Source organism: Centruroides sculpturatus, unplaced genomic scaffold, assembly GCF_000671375.1.
Source record: "Centruroides sculpturatus isolate CEXI.00-Female unplaced genomic scaffold, Cexi_2.0 scaffold991, whole genome shotgun sequence".
Taxonomy (NCBI): domain Eukaryota; kingdom Metazoa; phylum Arthropoda; class Arachnida; order Scorpiones; family Buthidae; genus Centruroides; species Centruroides sculpturatus.
The window spans coordinates 39,606-59,309 of NW_019385208.1; the positions used below are offsets into that span (position 1 = coordinate 39,606).

Below are 19,704 nucleotides of genomic sequence, written 5' to 3' on the forward strand. Positions count from 1 at the left end.
TATTGAATGTTTTTTGTCCTATCTGAAAACGATTTCTCGTCACTCAACTATTCAACTCTTCTTTGCCCAAGCGATTCTTGCTATCTTATAGTGATCTTTCAGACAGGATTGAGCATCTTTTTTGAATATTTTAGATGAGAAGATGAGCAAAGCACTTTTCCAATGGTCCATTTTGAAGCAGAATTTGGTTTGCAGTAATATTTCTATTACTAGCAGCTTGTCAATTTTTTTTTTTTTTTTTTTTTGTCAAGGATTGAAGGTGAAGAAGACCTTCCACTTTATTTGTTACTTCGATAACCATCTGTATTGTTGTTTGACCTCTTTCAAAGTCAGTTAGGACCTTTCCTTGAAGCATAGTAAAAAATGTGCTTGAAGTTTAAGCTGCAACTTACACTTTGCTTTTTAAGTAAAGAAAAATGCAGTATCCATTTACCTTCAGCATTATGCATTAAAAAATTGTATATTCTTACCATAGTAATCTAATTGTTACTGTACATTTCTTGTGTATAATTTTGCACCACTATGAAAGGACTATTTTTGCATAACTTATGTCTGGATTAATTGATCAGGATGGTATTTGATGTGGTCATTAGAAGCTGATGATAAAAAGATATGTAAAATTTTGTTTATCTACTCTAAATAATTCAAAAGATTTTTTTTAAAAGTTACACTGACCACACTGTATATTCAATTTATGAATTTATTTTTCCTGTACTCAGAAAGGGAATGTTTGACCGTAATCATGACAATTATAACTTGAAATAATGAACAGAGAAGAGTTGTCATGCAATATATAACCAAGTACAGCAGCATTTACAACAAAGAGTTTAATTAATTTTTCAGTGTTATAATTTATTTTTATTATAAAAGTTTTTAAAATTTAAATTCTGTATCTTGACACTTTGATAGCCTAAATATTGAGTGAGTTTGTATAGCTATTAAAAGATTGTTTAAAAGATGACTTTTTTTTTATAACAAATAGAAAAAAATGTCATCTTTTAAACTATAACTAAACTTTTATTTTCCTGATAGCTATACAAACTCACTCAATATTTAGACTATCAAAGTGTCAAGATACAGCATTTAAATTTTAAAAACTTTAAAAAGACAAAATTTAATATTTCATTCATAAAATATTTTTACGTGTAAAATATTTGTGAGCATTTATAGGTCAGAAATCTAGTAGATAAAAAAGAAATTGTGAAAATGATAAACTTCTGATTTGAAACTGAAAGGACTAAAATTTATTTACATATCTCATATTTAGTATTCATTTTGTTGTTTCAGTTAAGTCAGCAGAGACAAGTTTCCAAACCGTCTACATCAGCAGGTCCGGTTGATAGAGGAAGGTTTGTAATCAAATTATTTTTTCTGACATTTAAAGCTTCACTGCCAAACTCACATTATATAGTGTTTGTTAATGTAACTGTGGCATTATTATTATTTTAATTCACATAACATTTTACACCTTAAATATTCTTCTGAGAAGTTCAGTTTGATTGACACTAATAATTTAACTTTTAAAAAAATAATTAAAACTTATGAAAATCATTATTAAAACTGTTAAATAATTTAAAAATTAGTAGTTGAGCTGATTGATATTATATTATACAAGTTATGCTATTTATTCTATGCAAGTTATGAAAACATGCATAGAATAAATGACATCAGTTACAACTAAGGTTGTCACTTTCATGCAAATAAATTTAAAGCATTTTTTTTTACTAATTAGTCATTATTTAATAATATATTTACAAATTATATTTTTTTAATGTCAATATTTATTATTAAAAATAAATTTTTGTAACAATCTAAATTATGTTTTCCTGATACATCTCATCAATATGAACACTGTTGATTGCTGATGAGTTAACTGCTTGCTTGGGGTAATAAGTAACTGTATCATTACAGTTTCAATAAAATTTTAAATTAAAAATGATTATTATTATTATTAAAACTGGAGACAAAGATCACTGAATCCTGTAACTCATAATATTGTCTTGAATGATTAAAAAAATTAATCATTCAAAAATTAATCATTCAATTAATCATAAATTTTTTTTTCTTTTTGTTTTCTTAAATATGCTTTATAATCATCTAATTTTAAAAATAGCAAATGTATGTAATGCAATAAGATTGTATACAGTACTATTATATTTTACAAAATTTATAAAAAAAATTCAACAAGTACATTTGTGAATTTAAAAATAGCATTACTGCAGAGCCACTTACGGCAAATATAAAACCGTTGGCTCCCTTGGTCCAACAGTCTGTCACGACGGTACGTCACTCGCCCCATTCTCATTCTGTCACTACCATGACTCGAACAACTCCGACAGCCAGCATCAGACCAATCGCCATCGGAACCGTGTCTACGTCTGTCACCGTACCTTCCCAGACCAGAATGGCTGCTGTATTACCTACCACGGCGACTGCCGCTTCTGGAACGGCTTCAGTTTCTGAAGAAGGTAAGTTGCTCTTAATTGAGTTTCAAGATATTGCTTTTGAATGAATTATGTTTAAATACCAACTAGCTAAGGCTAAAATGTAAAAATTCTCTGATGCATATTTTTACTTGATAAGTATAAGACTTCAGTTAATCTTATTGACTTACATTTAAAAATTATTTAAAAAATTATTTAAATGTTTATGAATATTTTTACATATGTGTAATTTTTTATGAGTCTCTGTTATGGTATGCTATACTTTTTCTTATAATTATGATGCTATGTTTAACTTTCTAACTTTAGAAATTTATTTTTTAAATGGTATAATGCAACAAACTAAAATTATTTCCAGTAGGCAAAAATGTTCCTTACATTTCTTTCAAGCATAGAGATAGATGCATTGTTTGTGTAAATTTAAAAGGGAAATTGATTGGTGAATTTTATTTTGAAAAATAAATGCAAAAATGTTAAAAAAATAAAATAAGATAAAAAGATGAATGATAGTCAAAAAAGTTAGACTTATTGATATGGATAATTTTAGTTTAATATCATAAACAGCAAGTGTGTTTAGTCTTCAGATAAAGTAGAAGAAAGCAGTTTATTAAGCAATATTAAATGTCAAAAGTTTCATTATTGTATCTAAAATGTAGAATCTAGAAAAATTATATATTCATAATTTAAATAACTATTCTTACCATGTTTCAAAATATTTCTGAAAAAAAATTATCCAAATGAATATAAAATGGATAGGTACTTATAATTAACTCATAATTGCCAAAGCAGTGAGAAATTATAGAAAAGAAATTGGAAAGTTTAAGGGAGAATTTATAGAAGATAACTTCATAAATTGGCTCCAAACTATATGGTATTATACACCAAACAATGTAAATTTTTTTAGAAAGAAAAGATGAGACTGTATCAAAAATTAATTCAGTTCCCATACCTAGTCTGCTTAGATATTGCAAAACAAAATTTTAATGTTATTTTTTTACATTGGTATTTATGGCTAGATAATGTGATTTTTGAGAAAATGTGCTTATTACTAACGTACTGTACAGTATTAAATAAGTATATTTTCACCAATCATATTTGGATAAAAAATCTCATTATTAGTCACTAAAGATACTTATTGTTTCCTTCAAATACCATATATTAAATTAATAAATCAAAATTTCAGAATTTATTCAGTCAATAGACTTTGTTTTAGAAAATATATGAAAAATGTTCAAAATAAATACAAAATGCCAACATTTTAGGTTATTTCTTTGTATTTAAAATAAGATCATTTTTGATAGCATTAATTATCTTTAAAATTAAATATATTAGTACAGTACAGCAGAGCATCGATTATCCGACCCCCGATTAACCGTCACATCGGTTAGCCAACCGTTCTAGTCGGCAGATTTCAAATGTCTGCTAGTGATGTGGCGCTACAATATTTGGCTATGTCTTGGCTACTTTGATATTATTTTTGTTAAATTTTTGCGTGTTTTAGCTGGCAACACTGGCTTGACCATGAAAGGGAGGCCAGTGTTTAAACGATACCTAATTTTCTAATTATGAGCGGTTGTTTCTTTTGTGAGCAATAAAATAATTTAAAAATAATTTTTAATGATATTATGATGAGCAACAACTATTATTTTTTAAAAAAAATTTATTAGGCTTAACATCGATGAAAATTCAACGCGAAGTAGGTTAACGATATACTAATATACTAATTACATTTAACTAATTAATAGCAATATACTAATATACTATACTAATAATGTATTTTTTTCATTCTTTTCGGTTATCCAATTTTTTCAGTTATCTGATCAACCTGAGTCCCCAATTCAGTCGGATAATCGATGCTCTACTGTATATAGAAAATTACATTACTGAAGAGAAAAACACACTTTTCAGAGAAAGATTTTACATATAAAATTCCTTAAAAAAAATATATGCTCTTATCATACTAATACAGATTTAGGAAACGTGGCAATATTTAAGTGTGCTACAACAGACGATAAAGGATTTGTTTCATCTAACAAATCCTTTATCATCTGTTGTTGTTTTTATTATTGCATACTAGCAATATGCTATGTATTAGTGATCTTTAGCTACTATAAATAAAATAAATTTCATGAAATAGCATTGAAATTTTATAACAAAAATTTTATACTAAAACAAATACAAAAATCAAAAAATATTTAAAATATGTATTAATAAATTGATTGGTATTTCTATGTCTAAAACTGATTATTTATTCAAAGAATCTTATATAATAAAAATAAAATACAGGTGCTTTACTTCTTATGAACAGGTTAGGTTCTCGAGGTTTTATTGTAAATCAAAATGTTCGTAAGTCAGAAAATAATCTAAAATGTACGTTTGTACACAGAATACTCATACTGTTTCAAACATGTTTTTGAAGCTACTTGAATTTTTTCAAGTAGTTTTTTGACCTAACTCACTTAGTTTTATAATGTCAAGTTTAGTTTCCACAGTAATAAAGTAACACTTCTTGCATTTATCTCCACTGCTAGATTTACTATTATGTTTTACAATTAGTGCTTCAAAAATATGACCAAAAGTCTATAAAAATTGCAAACAGTAGTGATAAATGCCATTACTCCAATGTTACCAACTTTGATGCCACCTCACAAGTGGCAACAGAATTTGAGAATTCGTGAAAAAACGAAAAATGACAATACTTGATAAAAATAAATTCATATTAATTATTTATTAAAAATTTATTATTTATTATTGCCAAAGACTGACTTCAAAGCCACTCCATGAGCATCAAGAGAACTCAGAATCCATGCAAAATTTAAATTTTAGACATAAGGTTACATTGTAAGTCTGAAAGTTAGTAAGTTGAGCATTCATAGTAGGGGAGCTCCTGTAGTAAAATTGTCAAAGATGGTAAAAAATACAGTCAGTAAATGAAGGAAGATGCAATGCGGGCAAACTCATTTGGAAAGCTCTTCAAGTAGTTTAGATTCAAGTTTATATAACTGTTTTAAAATTTAAAATTATAATACTTTTTTTCAGTGATCAAAGATTATTAAGATTATTATTGATTAGGCAGAAATACTTTGGAATTAATGTAAAACTATAAAAAAAAATAAGATTTTGTTTTGCTAATAGAACATAATTATTTTCATATCAAATACATTGCATTTGTCATGTTTATAAAATTCAAGTTATGTAAATATTTTATATCTTATTTATTATACTTATAGAGTAGAAATGTCAAATTTTTAGCCAATGTATTAAATCTTTTCATGCAAATCCATCTTAAAAACTGAATTGCTATTACACAAAAACAAACAAGTAAAAAATGTACAAAAATAGTACATATTAGAGTCAAATTTTATTTAACAATCTTGCACATTTTTCTAAATTTTTGTGTAAATTAAGAAACAATTGGCTTGCAGAGATAATAAGTTGCATGATACTGCTCTAGAATATATGATAAACTTGCATTTTAAAGTTTTATTTAAATAAAATAATAATAATTAAATCAAACTACTGTAAACAGAAATTCGTTCTATTGCTTCTCCAACATCTTCGCATTTATCACCAGCACTCCCTCAAGCCACGGTTCAACCGACTCCTACCGTTCCGACTGCAGCCATTACATCTGTTGTCGTCATAGGAGACACACCATCAGCAGCAGTGGCTCCTTCCCCTCATGCTGTATCATTACATGAACCGTCTTCATCATCATCTTCAGGTAAAAATGTTTCTAGATTTAAATTGATTTTTTTTGATATGTTTGATTTACATATTTTTATAAAATAATATTAAAATATATAAGTTTTTACTAATTCACTGGGTCACAAAAGTATCCAGATACCTATAAAATGGAAGAGTTTTTTAGTTATTACTCATTTCTTACATGAAATAGAAAAAAAATAATGACAGATGTAAAATCTTTAGACTGTTTTACACTAGAAAAAAAGTATTTATCTGTACATGTACAAAAACATTGATAAAAAGGAGAAATATACTTGATTTAAAACTGAAAATTTTCACATCACAAAAGTATCCAGACAGAAGAAACAAATAATGATAAAACAAAATATTTTATATTTTTAAGAAAGAGCTGGGCCTCCTTTACCCTGATAACAAGTAGGCATTGATTCATCCAAATTTTTATAACAGTTTTGTTTATTAAATTCAAAACTCTGATGGTAATGTTTTTAAGATCAATTTTGTTTGCTATTGGTTCTGTTCTGATTGTTCATTTAATGTAATCTTATAAATGCTCAATTGGGTTGAGATTGGATGATTGTGGAGGCCAAGGGAAAACTTTTATACAGTGCATGTCAAGAAACTGACTGATTTTCGAAGTGTGCTTAGGATCATTCTCATGCTGGAAAACAAACCCTTGATATCTTAATTTTATCCTGTGTTTAATTTTCTTACTGTTTTCTGAACATTGTTATTTAAAATCTATTTGTACCTATATTGATTTATTATTCTATCAACAAATTGCAGAGTTCCAGCATTATTTGCAGACATATGACTCCAAATAGCACTAAACCATCTCCACATTTCACTGTAGTGATCAGATTTTTCATTTTTAAAGATTCTCCAGCTTTTCTCTGTACTTTCAGACAATTATTTGAACCAAACATATTGAATTTGGATCATCTGACCTCAAAACTGATTTCCAAAATATTACTGATTTTTGTATAAAAGTCTTTTGCAAACTTTAACATTTACTGCTGATTTTTTCATATCCATAAAATCTTTTTAGCTACTTGGTTATAAAGTTTTTCTGACAGTTTCTGCAGATATATGTACAGTACTTTACATTCTATAGAAGCCTCAACAGCAATCTTAGGAGCAATTATTTGTTGATTTTTCTTCACTTTCCCAACAATGACACATTTCTGTCTTAAGGTATTAATATGTGAGAGATTGGACTTGAAAAGAAAAAATTTTTTTTTGGGTGAAAAATTAATTAAAACTTGCTATAATTTTCCCCACGATTGTTAAAAGTGTAAAGGATATGATTTTATCTCTCTGTGGAGTCACCTCCCTTTCAAGATGAGACATCAAATGTGTCACCAGGAACTTGGCAACAAAAGACTGTTATTGGACATAGGCACTGCAACATTGCCAAAAAAGGACAAGGGTGAAAAAAGGAAGGACCCCCAATAAAAGACAATGACTGATGACAACAAGGGTTTGTTCATCCAGGAGAGTTCATTCGTTTGTCGTTCGCAAGAAATCCTTACACCAGAAGTTTGTCCTCACCAAATTGCCCCTTGCTCTGATAGGAGGATCCTGGATCTCATTCTAGATGGAGGAGGATCCTGGAAGGATCCTCCCCCATCTAGAATGAACTCTTTAAAATTGACTCTTGTGAAAGTGAACTCCTTCCATCCAAGAGAACTCCATTTAAGTGAATGCTAACAGCCCTTTGATTCTTCTCAGATTCCTTACCAGGTATCTATAGAACCTTATATGTAAGCTCTCTCTCTCTCTCTCAATGTATAATGCGAATTTGTTAAATCGGTTATATCATAAATGCAACCTTTACTTTAAATATTAATCTTTTGTGTGATTAATGTAATAAATGGAAATTGTTCTTGTTTAATTTGTGTTTGGTGCACTTCCTCAATCCATGCATCTCTCGTGTCGGATCTAAGCACCTACAAATGCGACCACTCATGCAAACAAGACAGAAATTGCGGCCATTTAGGTTTCTGTGTCTACCTTAAAGACACAGTGGTGTCAGTCCTGACGAATTAGTCATTACAGTCTTTGCCGACGCGATGTTGACCCTTAGGTCCTGTGGTGCCGAAGCATAGGGGGGGGGGCGCTTCGCACATTGTCACAAATATTTCAGGACAGCCAGTCGATTCTTATTAACTACACTCTTTGTCATAAGGAATTTCGTAATGATATCTTGGATTTTGGAATGTAAAACTGTTCTTCAAGGGTTTGTACAGATTTCCCTTTTTGCTATTCCTTAATAAGGAGTCCTTTAATAACAATATTTAATTTGTTTGTTTTCATTGTCCACAATAACAAGATGAAATAATTCAAGTATGAAACAAACCTTTTAACTTGTTTGCTGTGACAAATTGTTGTAAAAATATTTGTAAGCAAAAGATCTAACACTTTCTATCATTTATTTCATTTGTCCAGATACTTTTGTGATGTGAAAATTTTCACAGTTTGAAATAAAATTGTAATTCCGTTTTTGATTAATATTTTTTCATATGTCAGTTTAAAATAGTTTGACGATTTCAGATCTGTCATTATTTTTTCTATTTCATGCAAGAAGTAAGTTAAAAGTAAAAAACTCTTCTATTTTTTAGATGTCCGGATACTTTCGTGAGGTAGTGTATGTACATAATTCGGGAAAAAATTGTGAATAGTAAATTTATTANGAAACACGTGCCCGCTGTTCGATGTGCTGCTCTTTGACAAAAACAAGCTTAAGAAATGGCATCGTCGAACGGTGCACACTTGGTAAGTAATTCTACAATTTTTTGTTTATAGCATAGTTTATATGGATTATTGCCAAAAAATTATACATGTTTTGGAAATTTTGAGTCAAATTAATCTATAATCAATTAATTTTATGGAAGAAAACCTTTCAAACAGCTGTAGTCCCTAAACTGCACACATGCCAGGCTTTGATTGAATCATGTATTTAAGTAATTGTAAAACACTAATTCAGATAAAATGGAATGTATCTACCGTATTATAGGGGGTCTACTGTACGCTCTTTTACAATGCACTATAACCCAATTTATAAATGATAATCAAATTCAACATTTTTGTAGGTTAAACGTATTGCAAGGAAATATAAAACACAATATGACGAATTAAAAAGTCAGTATGACGAAGTAATTAAAAAGGTAGAAGTCTTAGAAACTGCTGCAGTCAATAAACAGGAAGCCTCGATGACTCAAGAATTGTGTCAAGAATTAGAAGAAAAATTAAAGGAGTCTGAAGACAGAAATAAATTAATGGCAGATGAATTGGGAAAATTACGAGAGGTACCGTACATATTTTTGTAATGTGTTTGTATGATGCCTTTCTCAAAATTTGAAATTTTGTCCAAAATTATCTCAATTTTAATTTATTAAGGATTTGACCCAAAACTCAATCTTATAATTTATAGATTAAAACTTGCATATTTTACATTCAATATCACTATTTTTTTGAGTGAGCTAGATTTTGATACAGAATGATGTTGTAAAACTTATATTTGAAACCAAAACCAATTAAAATTATTCTGCTATGAGGAAGAGAGAAATATTTATTACTCTTTCAATAGTTTTATTTTGAATGTAGATTACAATTGTTAGTTTAAATCATCTTACATTTTTGTATTATTATTATTATCATACAGTATTTAGTGGGTTATACTCGGTTCACACCGGTGGCTGTGTACTATGCCAGACCAGAGTCAAGGCATAGCAACCAAAGACTAAAATTAAATGAGTGTGTCAGTGTCTGTATTCAGGAATTTCCTAACAATATGGCATGTATTCAATATAGTGGCCTTCTGTAGTGTGATGCATGTATTTCTATTCATTTGTAATGTTTCCAGGCTTTTGTGTAGTGTGTGTGGTATCACACCTGTACAGGAGAGAATGACAGGTACAATAAGCACCCTATCCATCCTCCACAGATGACTTATTTCCTGGGTGAGTTCTGTGTACTTGCTAATTTTTTCAGTGCATGTGTTTTGTACATTGTGAGTGTTTGGAATGGCTATGTCTATAATGTATGTGATTTTATTGTGTTTGTCAATGAGTGTGATGTCTGGTCTGTTGTGGTNATTTTATATTTTTAAGAAAGAGCTGGGCCTCCTTTACCCTGATAACAAGTAGGCATTGATTCATCCAAATTTTTATAACAGTTTTGTTTATTAAATTCAAAACTCTGATGGTAATGTTTTTAAGATCAATTTTGTTTGCTATTGGTTCTGTTCTGATTGTTCATTTAATGTAATCTTATAAATGCTCAATTGGGTTGAGATTGGATGATTGTGGAGGCCAAGGGAAAACTTTTATACAGTGCATGTCAAGAAACTGACTGATTTTCGAAGTGTGCTTAGGATCATTCTCATGCTGGAAAACAAACCCTTGATATCTTAATTTTATCCTGTGTTTAATTTTCTTACTGTTTTCTGAACATTGTTATTTAAAATCTATTTGTACCTATATTGATTTATTATTCTATCAACAAATTGCAGAGTTCCAGCATTATTTGCAGACATATGACTCCAAATAGCACTAAACCATCTCCACATTTCACTGTAGTGATCAGATTTTTCATTTTTAAAGATTCTCCAGCTTTTCTCTGTACTTTCAGACAATTATTTGAACCAAACATATTGAATTTGGATCATCTGACCTCAAAACTGATTTCCAAAATATTACTGATTTTTGTATAAAAGTCTTTTGCAAACTTTAACATTTACTGCTGATTTTTTCATATCCATAAAATCTTTTTAGCTACTTGGTTATAAAGTTTTTCTGACAGTTTCTGCAGATATATGTACAGTACTTTACATTCTATAGAAGCCTCAACAGCAATCTTAGGAGCAATTATTTGTTGATTTTTCTTCACTTTCCCAACAATGACACATTTCTGTCTTAAGGTATTAATATGTGAGAGATTGGACTTGAAAAGAAAAAATTTTTTTTTGGGTGAAAAATTAATTAAAACTTGCTATAATTTTCCCCACGATTGTTAAAAGTGTAAAGGATATGATTTTATCTCTCTGTGGAGTCACCTCCCTTTCAAGATGAGACATCAAATGTGTCACCAGGAACTTGGCAACAAAAGACTGTTATTGGACATAGGCACTGCAACATTGCCAAAAAAGGACAAGGGTGAAAAAAGGAAGGACCCCCAATAAAAGACAATGACTGATGACAACAAGGGTTTGTTCATCCAGGAGAGTTCATTCGTTTGTCGTTCGCAAGAAATCCTTACACCAGAAGTTTGTCCTCACCAAATTGCCCCTTGCTCTGATAGGAGGATCCTGGATCTCATTCTAGATGGAGGAGGATCCTGGAAGGATCCTCCCCCATCTAGAATGAACTCTTTAAAATTGACTCTTGTGAAAGTGAACTCCTTCCATCCAAGAGAACTCCATTTAAGTGAATGCTAACAGCCCTTTGATTCTTCTCAGATTCCTTACCAGGTATCTATAGAACCTTATATGTAAGCTCTCTCTCTCTCTCTCAATGTATAATGCGAATTTGTTAAATCGGTTATATCATAAATGCAACCTTTACTTTAAATATTAATCTTTTGTGTGATTAATGTAATAAATGGAAATTGTTCTTGTTTAATTTGTGTTTGGTGCACTTCCTCAATCCATGCATCTCTCGTGTCGGATCTAAGCACCTACAAATGCGACCACTCATGCAAACAAGACAGAAATTGCGGCCATTTAGGTTTCTGTGTCTACCTTAAAGACACAGTGGTGTCAGTCCTGACGAATTAGTCATTACAGTCTTTGCCGACGCGATGTTGACCCTTAGGTCCTGTGGTGCCGAAGCATAGGGGGGGGCGCTTCGCACTTTGTCACAAATATTTCAGGACAGCCAGTCGATTCTTATTAACTACACTCTTTGTCATAAGGAATTTCGTAATGATATCTTGGATTTTGGAATGTAAAACTGTTCTTCAAGGGTTTGTACAGATTTCCCTTTTTGCTATTCCTTAATAAGGAGTCCTTTAATAACAATATTTAATTTGTTTGTTTTCATTGTCCACAATAACAAGATGAAATAATTCAAGTATGAAATAAACCTTTTAACTTGTTTGCTGTGACAAATTGTTGTAAAAATATTTGTAAGCAAAAGATCTAACACTTTCTATCATTTATTTCATTTGTCCAGATACTTTTGTGATGTGAAAATTTTCACAGTTTGAAATAAAATTGTAATTCCGTTTTTGATTAATATTTTTTCATATGTCAGTTTAAAATAGTTTGACGATTTCAGATCTGTCATTATTTTTTCTATTTCATGCAAGAAGTAAGTTAAAAGTAAAAAACTCTTCTATTTTTTAGATGTCCGGATACTTTCGTGAGGTAGTGTATGTACATAATTCGGGAAAAAATTGTGAATAGTAAATTTATTATCTGTAATTTTATATATTTTATAAAATAATATTTATTACCAAAATTAATTTAGCTTGTTTCATTTATCATTCTATTTATGCAATTTTTTTATTTTGCATGCAACTTTGTTTTGTATTAAGCATTACATTTGTTGGATCATAAAAAATTTTATCTACAAATATTTACATTGGTATAAGCTTGTATTTATTAACTTGCTAATTATAATATTCATAGCATTATTATTGTTTTAAGAACTGTGCATTCTAGAAGAGGAAACAATATTGTATGAAATAAAGAAAGATATTGAAATTATTATTATGTACAGTACATAAATGTTTTATACTCTCTTTTGTATGTCTGTGATTCCTTATTACATTAACAGATATAAATTTTTTTAAAGTAAGTTAATTTTACAAATGGATTTGGATTAATATTTTGTTTTGAAGGCATTTGAATATTCCTGTTATTAATTTTTCAAATAAAATAGTTATCACTATTCTTTTAATTTCTGGATCTCATTCTGTTAACTCTTGAAGATTGAAGTCTCTTCTGCTGAATTTATTTTAACATTGAATTCTTCCTTTTTTATATTTTGGATGGTATTAAATTTATCTTATTCAATTTTGAAATATTTTGATATTGACATCAATTGTTCTATTAGTGCATCAATTCATGTTAAAAAATCACACCATTTTCCAGTAGTAACATTTTAATGTACAAATGTTTTCGGCCACATTTAGGGACTTGTGTTGAGTTTTAACATTAACCAAATTGAACGTCTATAACAAAATAAAAGTTTGAAACAACTTTCATGTTCTGTTGATGTCAGAAGCTTTGAAAATAAATATCTCTCAATTGTACATTTATGTAAATATAATTACATAAATAACAAAGTCAGTTAATTAAATATTTACATATTATAAACTAATAATATATAGAAAAGATCAAAATGTTGCTACTGGAAAAAGTGTGAACAGTGTGATTTATTATATATAAATTCCAGCTTACATATTGAAAAATGATTTATGTTACTTATTCAAACAAAATTCAAGCTTTATTTAAGTGTTTTATTTAAATGAATATATGAATGTGACCGTAGGGTCGGTGTCTCTGACACCACGTCAGGATGTGACACCACCGAGTCTCTCAAGACTTGGAAATTACAACTTTACGTCACACGAGCGGTAGCGGGTGAGCGGTTGGATTCAGAGTAGAGGTGAGGAGAGAGATGAGGAAGTGACTCACTCGGATTTCATAGTAACAAATAAATAACAGTTTTAATTATAACAAAAGAAAATACAGATATACTCAATATCAAGCTTGACTAACACTCCCCTTAATTGTTACTAGCTCGTTCGAGAGAGAGAGTTTACAACCGAATTGCGGGTTGATAAATACCTTCTTCGGAGTTGAAGATCCGTAGTAAGATGACGCCGCCGAGGGAATGTTTGCTCAAATTCTTGTTCGTTAACAGGAGCACAGAGGTGTGGAGGCACAGAAGTGGGGTGAGATTCTTAAAGAGGCATGGTGTTACTTCTGTCACGGTATTACTTCTGGATTCGGGTTCACGGGTTTAACCCTTGAGTAATCAAAAAATCTTACTGGAACTAAATCAAATAAATAATATAAGTAAACAACGCCTTTTTTAACAGTCCAGCAAAAACATTTAATTCTCTAATAACGTTTTCGACCGATTTTAGCGGCCTTCATCAGTTACTCCAATATCAAAAAGAGCAAAGTATTCGAAATTTACGTAATACAAAATTAAATAAAATTAAATTAAACTGCGGTTGCGTAGAACAACGGAAAAAATAAAATAAAAATAAAAATGCATAAATAAATAAATAAAAATAAACAAATAAATCCAAATAAATAATAATGCTGTCATCATGGATACATATATTAACTTGTGTTATTGTAAAATGATTTCCAAGCAGTTGCCAAATATGAGGAATTAGATTACATACAAAAGGCAGTAGCACAACAGGATAACCACAGAAAAGAGATTGAGGCACTTATTAAAAGAATACAGAAGCAAAACCAGCAGCCTCCCGAAATTGATCAAAGAAAAAATGTGGTAATCAATTATTTTCCATTTCTAAACAAGATAGTTAGGAAAGTTGCCAATAAAAATAAGTTACGAATAATATATCGACGCAATCCAACCGNTATTATTAAAAATAAATTTTTGTAACAATCTAAATTATGTTTTCCTGATACATCTCATCAATATGAACACTGTTGATTGCTGATGAGTTAACTGCTTGCTTGGGGTAATAAGTAACTGTATCATTACAGTTTCAATAAAATTTTAAATTAAAAATGATTATTATTATTATTAAAACTGGAGACAAAGATCACTGAATCCTGTAACTCATAATATTGTCTTGAATGATTAAAAAAATTAATCATTCAAAAATTAATCATTCAATTAATCATAAATTTTTTTTTCTTTTTGTTTTCTTAAATATGCTTTATAATCATCTAATTTTAAAAATAGCAAATGTATGTAATGCAATAAGATTGTATACAGTACTATTATATTTTACAAAATTTATAAAAAAAATTCAACAAGTACATTTGTGAATTTAAAAATAGCATTACTGCAGAGCCACTTACGGCAAATATAAAACCGTTGGCTCCCTTGGTCCAACAGTCTGTCACGACGGTACGTCACTCGCCCCATTCTCATTCTGTCACTACCATGACTCGAACAACTCCGACAGCCAGCATCAGACCAATCGCCATCGGAACCGTGTCTACGTCTGTCACCGTACCTTCCCAGACCAGAATGGCTGCTGTATTACCTACCACGGCGACTGCCGCTTCTGGAACGGCTTCAGTTTCTGAAGAAGGTAAGTTGCTCTTAATTGAGTTTCAAGATATTGCTTTTGAATGAATTATGTTTAAATACCAACTAGCTAAGGCTAAAATGTAAAAATTCTCTGATGCATATTTTTACTTGATAAGTATAAGACTTCAGTTAATCTTATTGACTTACATTTAAAAATTATTTAAAAAATTATTTAAATGTTTATGAATATTTTTACATATGTGTAATTTTTTATGAGTCTCTGTTATGGTATGCTATACTTTTTCTTATAATTATGATGCTATGTTTAACTTTCTAACTTTAGAAATTTATTTTTTAAATGGTATAATGCAACAAACTAAAATTATTTCCAGTAGGCAAAAATGTTCCTTACATTTCTTTCAAGCATAGAGATAGATGCATTGTTTGTGTAAATTTAAAAGGGAAATTGATTGGTGAATTTTATTTTGAAAAATAAATGCAAAAATGTTAAAAAAATAAAATAAGATAAAAAGATGAATGATAGTCAAAAAAGTTAGACTTATTGATATGGATAATTTTAGTTTAATATCATAAACAGCAAGTGTGTTTAGTCTTCAGATAAAGTAGAAGAAAGCAGTTTATTAAGCAATATTAAATGTCAAAAGTTTCATTATTGTATCTAAAATGTAGAATCTAGAAAAATTATATATTCATAATTTAAATAACTATTCTTACCATGTTTCAAAATATTTCTGAAAAAAAATTATCCAAATGAATATAAAATGGATAGGTACTTATAATTAACTCATAATTGCCAAAGCAGTGAGAAATTATAGAAAAGAAATTGGAAAGTTTAAGGGAGAATTTATAGAAGATAACTTCATAAATTGGCTCCAAACTATATGGTATTATACACCAAACAATGTAAATTTTTTTAGAAAGAAAAGATGAGACTGTATCAAAAATTAATTCAGTTCCCATACCTAGTCTGCTTAGATATTGCAAAACAAAATTTTAATGTTATTTTTTTACATTGGTATTTATGGCTAGATAATGTGATTTTTGAGAAAATGTGCTTATTACTAACGTACTGTACAGTATTAAATAAGTATATTTTCACCAATCATATTTGGATAAAAAATCTCATTATTAGTCACTAAAGATACTTATTGTTTCCTTCAAATACCATATATTAAATTAATAAATCAAAATTTCAGAATTTATTCAGTCAATAGACTTTGTTTTAGAAAATATATGAAAAATGTTCAAAATAAATACAAAATGCCAACATTTTAGGTTATTTCTTTGTATTTAAAATAAGATCATTTTTGATAGCATTAATTATCTTTAAAATTAAATATATTAGTACAGTACAGCAGAGCATCGATTATCCGACCCCCGATTAACCGTCACATCGGTTAGCCAACCGTTCTAGTCGGCAGATTTCAAATGTCTGCTAGTGATGTGGCGCTACAATATTTGGCTATGTCTTGGCTACTTTGATATTATTTTTGTTAAATTTTTGCGTGTTTTAGCTGGCAACACTGGCTTGACCATGAAAGGGAGGCCAGTGTTTAAACGATACCTAATTTTCTAATTATGAGCGGTTGTTTCTTTTGTGAGCAATAAAATAATTTAAAAATAATTTTTAATGATATTATGATGAGCAACAACTATTATTTTTTAAAAAAAATTTATTAGGCTTAACATCGATGAAAATTCAACGCGAAGTAGGTTAACGATATACTAATATACTAATTACATTTAACTAATTAATAGCAATATACTAATATACTATACTAATAATGTATTTTTTTCATTCTTTTCGGTTATCCGACCAACCCGAGTCCCCAATTGAGTCGGATAATCGATGCTCTACTGTAGGATTGACTATAGAAATGGTACAAGTCCAAAAATTATGAGATAAGATAAATTACATACAACTTGTGCTGATCAAATTTTCTCCTATACAACTTTTTGCATTTTTATTCTCATGCAAATGTTCGTAGTCAGTGGTATCTCTAGGGGAATTTTGCAATATCAATACTGAGAGTTACAGAATAAAAAAACAATGCATGCATGATTTTATTGTACATGATTCACCTATAACCCAAATTGTATATGTTAGTAAGCAGTGACATAATGCTGCACTAAACCTCCTCTCCTCCCTTGTCACAGATTGTCACATTTCTTAAACTCCCCTTCCTCCCTTGGGACATAACATCATTTATGAATGACCCCCTAGATAAACTGGCAATATATTTATAGAATATCCAATAGGATATCTACAACTCATTATACACTAATAAATGCAAGAAAAACACTGCGTTAGTATTAATTATTATTTAGATTTATAACAATTTCAAACTATATAATTAATTAAGCAATAATTTATAAAAAAAATAAATACAATAGATAATAACTAGTTTTTAATATCAATGTTTGCCTATAAAAGCAACATATATTACTGAAAATAATACTTACTATAAAATCCTATAGAATAATTACATGAATAACATATTTGAAGATGAATCAGAAAACACTTAAAATGATCATTTTGTGTCCATTACAATTTTCCATTTTTGCTTAAAAAATTAATTTATGTAATATTAGTATTATGGTGTTTAATTTATTACTTTTTTCATTTTAAACCCTTAAAATATATCATTTTATTTACCGAAATTTAAGGCATATAAGGTGTAACTTTGTCAAAAAAAAAAAAAAAAAGATTTGTCCTGTGTCTCCTGTGTCCTGTATGTGAAGTTGCAATCTCCCTCCCAGAGGCTAATGAATGATAGAGGTTACCTGTAACCTTTAATAGGCTACAGGTAACCTCTATCTAGCTCAACTCTTCAATAAAAATGTTATTACAGTAGAGCAGGGCTTCTTAAACTTTTTTTATTCACGACCCCATTTATGATTGTAATTTTTTTTGCGACCCCCAAAAAATATAAAAAAGATATATACAAATTTGCAAAAAACAATAATGGTGTACTACCATAGTTTACCTTTGTGTTACAATGGAGCAGAGACAACTGAATACACTGAAAAGTGACAATACTACACTAGTTCACACTAGTGTTGCTCGTTGAATCGTTGTCTCGCTGCACCAGAAGTGACACAAAGCGCAACTCATAAAACCTATGACACAAAGCGTGCCATTTTCAAACTCTCACAAATGATTTTCAATATTTTGCATTAAAATCTTGCAACCCATAGTTTAAGAAGCCCTGCAGTAGAGCATCGATTATCCAACCCCCGATTAACTGTCACATCGGTTAACCAACCGTTCTAGTTGGCAAATTTCAAATGTCCTCTAGTGATGTGGCGCTACAATATTTGGCTATGTCTTGGATACTTTAATATTATTTTTGTTAAATTTTTGCATTTTAGCTGGCATCAATGGCTCAACCATTGAAGGGAGACCAGTATTTAAACAAGACTTAATTTTCTAATTTTGAGTGGTTGTTTGTTTTGTGAGCAATAAAATAATTTTTAATGATACAATAGTGGCGATTATTATTTTTAAAAAAATTTGTTAGGCTAAACATCGATGAAAATTCAACGCAAAGTTGGTTAATGTGAGGCCCCGGAAATGGCTCCATGTAAAAATTTGCTACGTTAAATCCTGAAGAAAGCAAATTATATAAGTGTCGAATCGGCGACACCGGACTTTGATGTTGACGCTCATCAAAAGTAGATGGAAAAACCAAATTTTAAATATAAAAGAAGAAAATTTAAAATATTAAAGTTAAGACGCAGTTTAGAAAGTAAAACGAAACTAGAAAAAATGTCAAAATGAGTGTAGGTGTCATAGTCAACAATTAAATGCGACCAGAGTCGAAAAGATGGTGTCGGATAAACCATCTCCAGCCGACCTTTCCCGCGAACTTTACGAAGCTCCATTTACACCTGGAGACAGGTGGAAGACCAATTAGAAAACGATGATGTAAGATCTATCCAATTAGTAAGAAGCCGATCACAAAAAACCTATAAAAACGCAAAATTCAAGGACAACAGGACTTCCACCAAGACTTTCCACCTAGACTACCTGTTGTGTTCGTTTGTTGACAGCTGTCGTGCTTCCTTTCATCTTTTGTGTGCTGTCACTTCAGATCTCGAACTTTTCACTCGACACAGTCACGGAGCCCCTCCAGCTTAGGACCAGATCGACACCGAAAACAACTTTCGAAGACAACCCAAAGTTCTGAACTTAAGGACCTTTGCCAAAAAAATTATGTAAGCATTATCGTCCGGAATAAACGGTTTACCTTTGTAAAACACTTATCTTTGCTGCCTTTAAAAACTGCCACCCACATACGCTAAGACCTTAGACCATCCCGATGGTAGGGAATAAAAATCTCCCC

General features: G+C 29.9%; 1 protein-coding gene across 3 annotated transcripts in view; it reads left to right on the plus strand.

The window, feature by feature from the left end:
* Positions 1–19,704, plus strand: part of LOC111636125 (nucleoprotein TPR-like) — a 63,734-nt gene that overhangs the window by 26,543 nt on the left and 17,487 nt on the right. For 2 of the 3 annotated variants that reach the window (XM_023381300.1, XM_023381301.1), the window contains exons 2-4: positions 1,288–1,349; positions 2,212–2,468; positions 5,971–6,165. In XM_023381300.1, coding sequence (XP_023237068.1) covers positions 1,288–1,349; positions 2,212–2,468; positions 5,971–6,165 — 514 coding nt within the window. The remainder of the gene's footprint in view (positions 1–1,287; positions 1,350–2,211; positions 2,469–5,970; positions 6,166–19,704) is intronic. The other variant, XM_023381302.1, reaches the window with a different exon arrangement.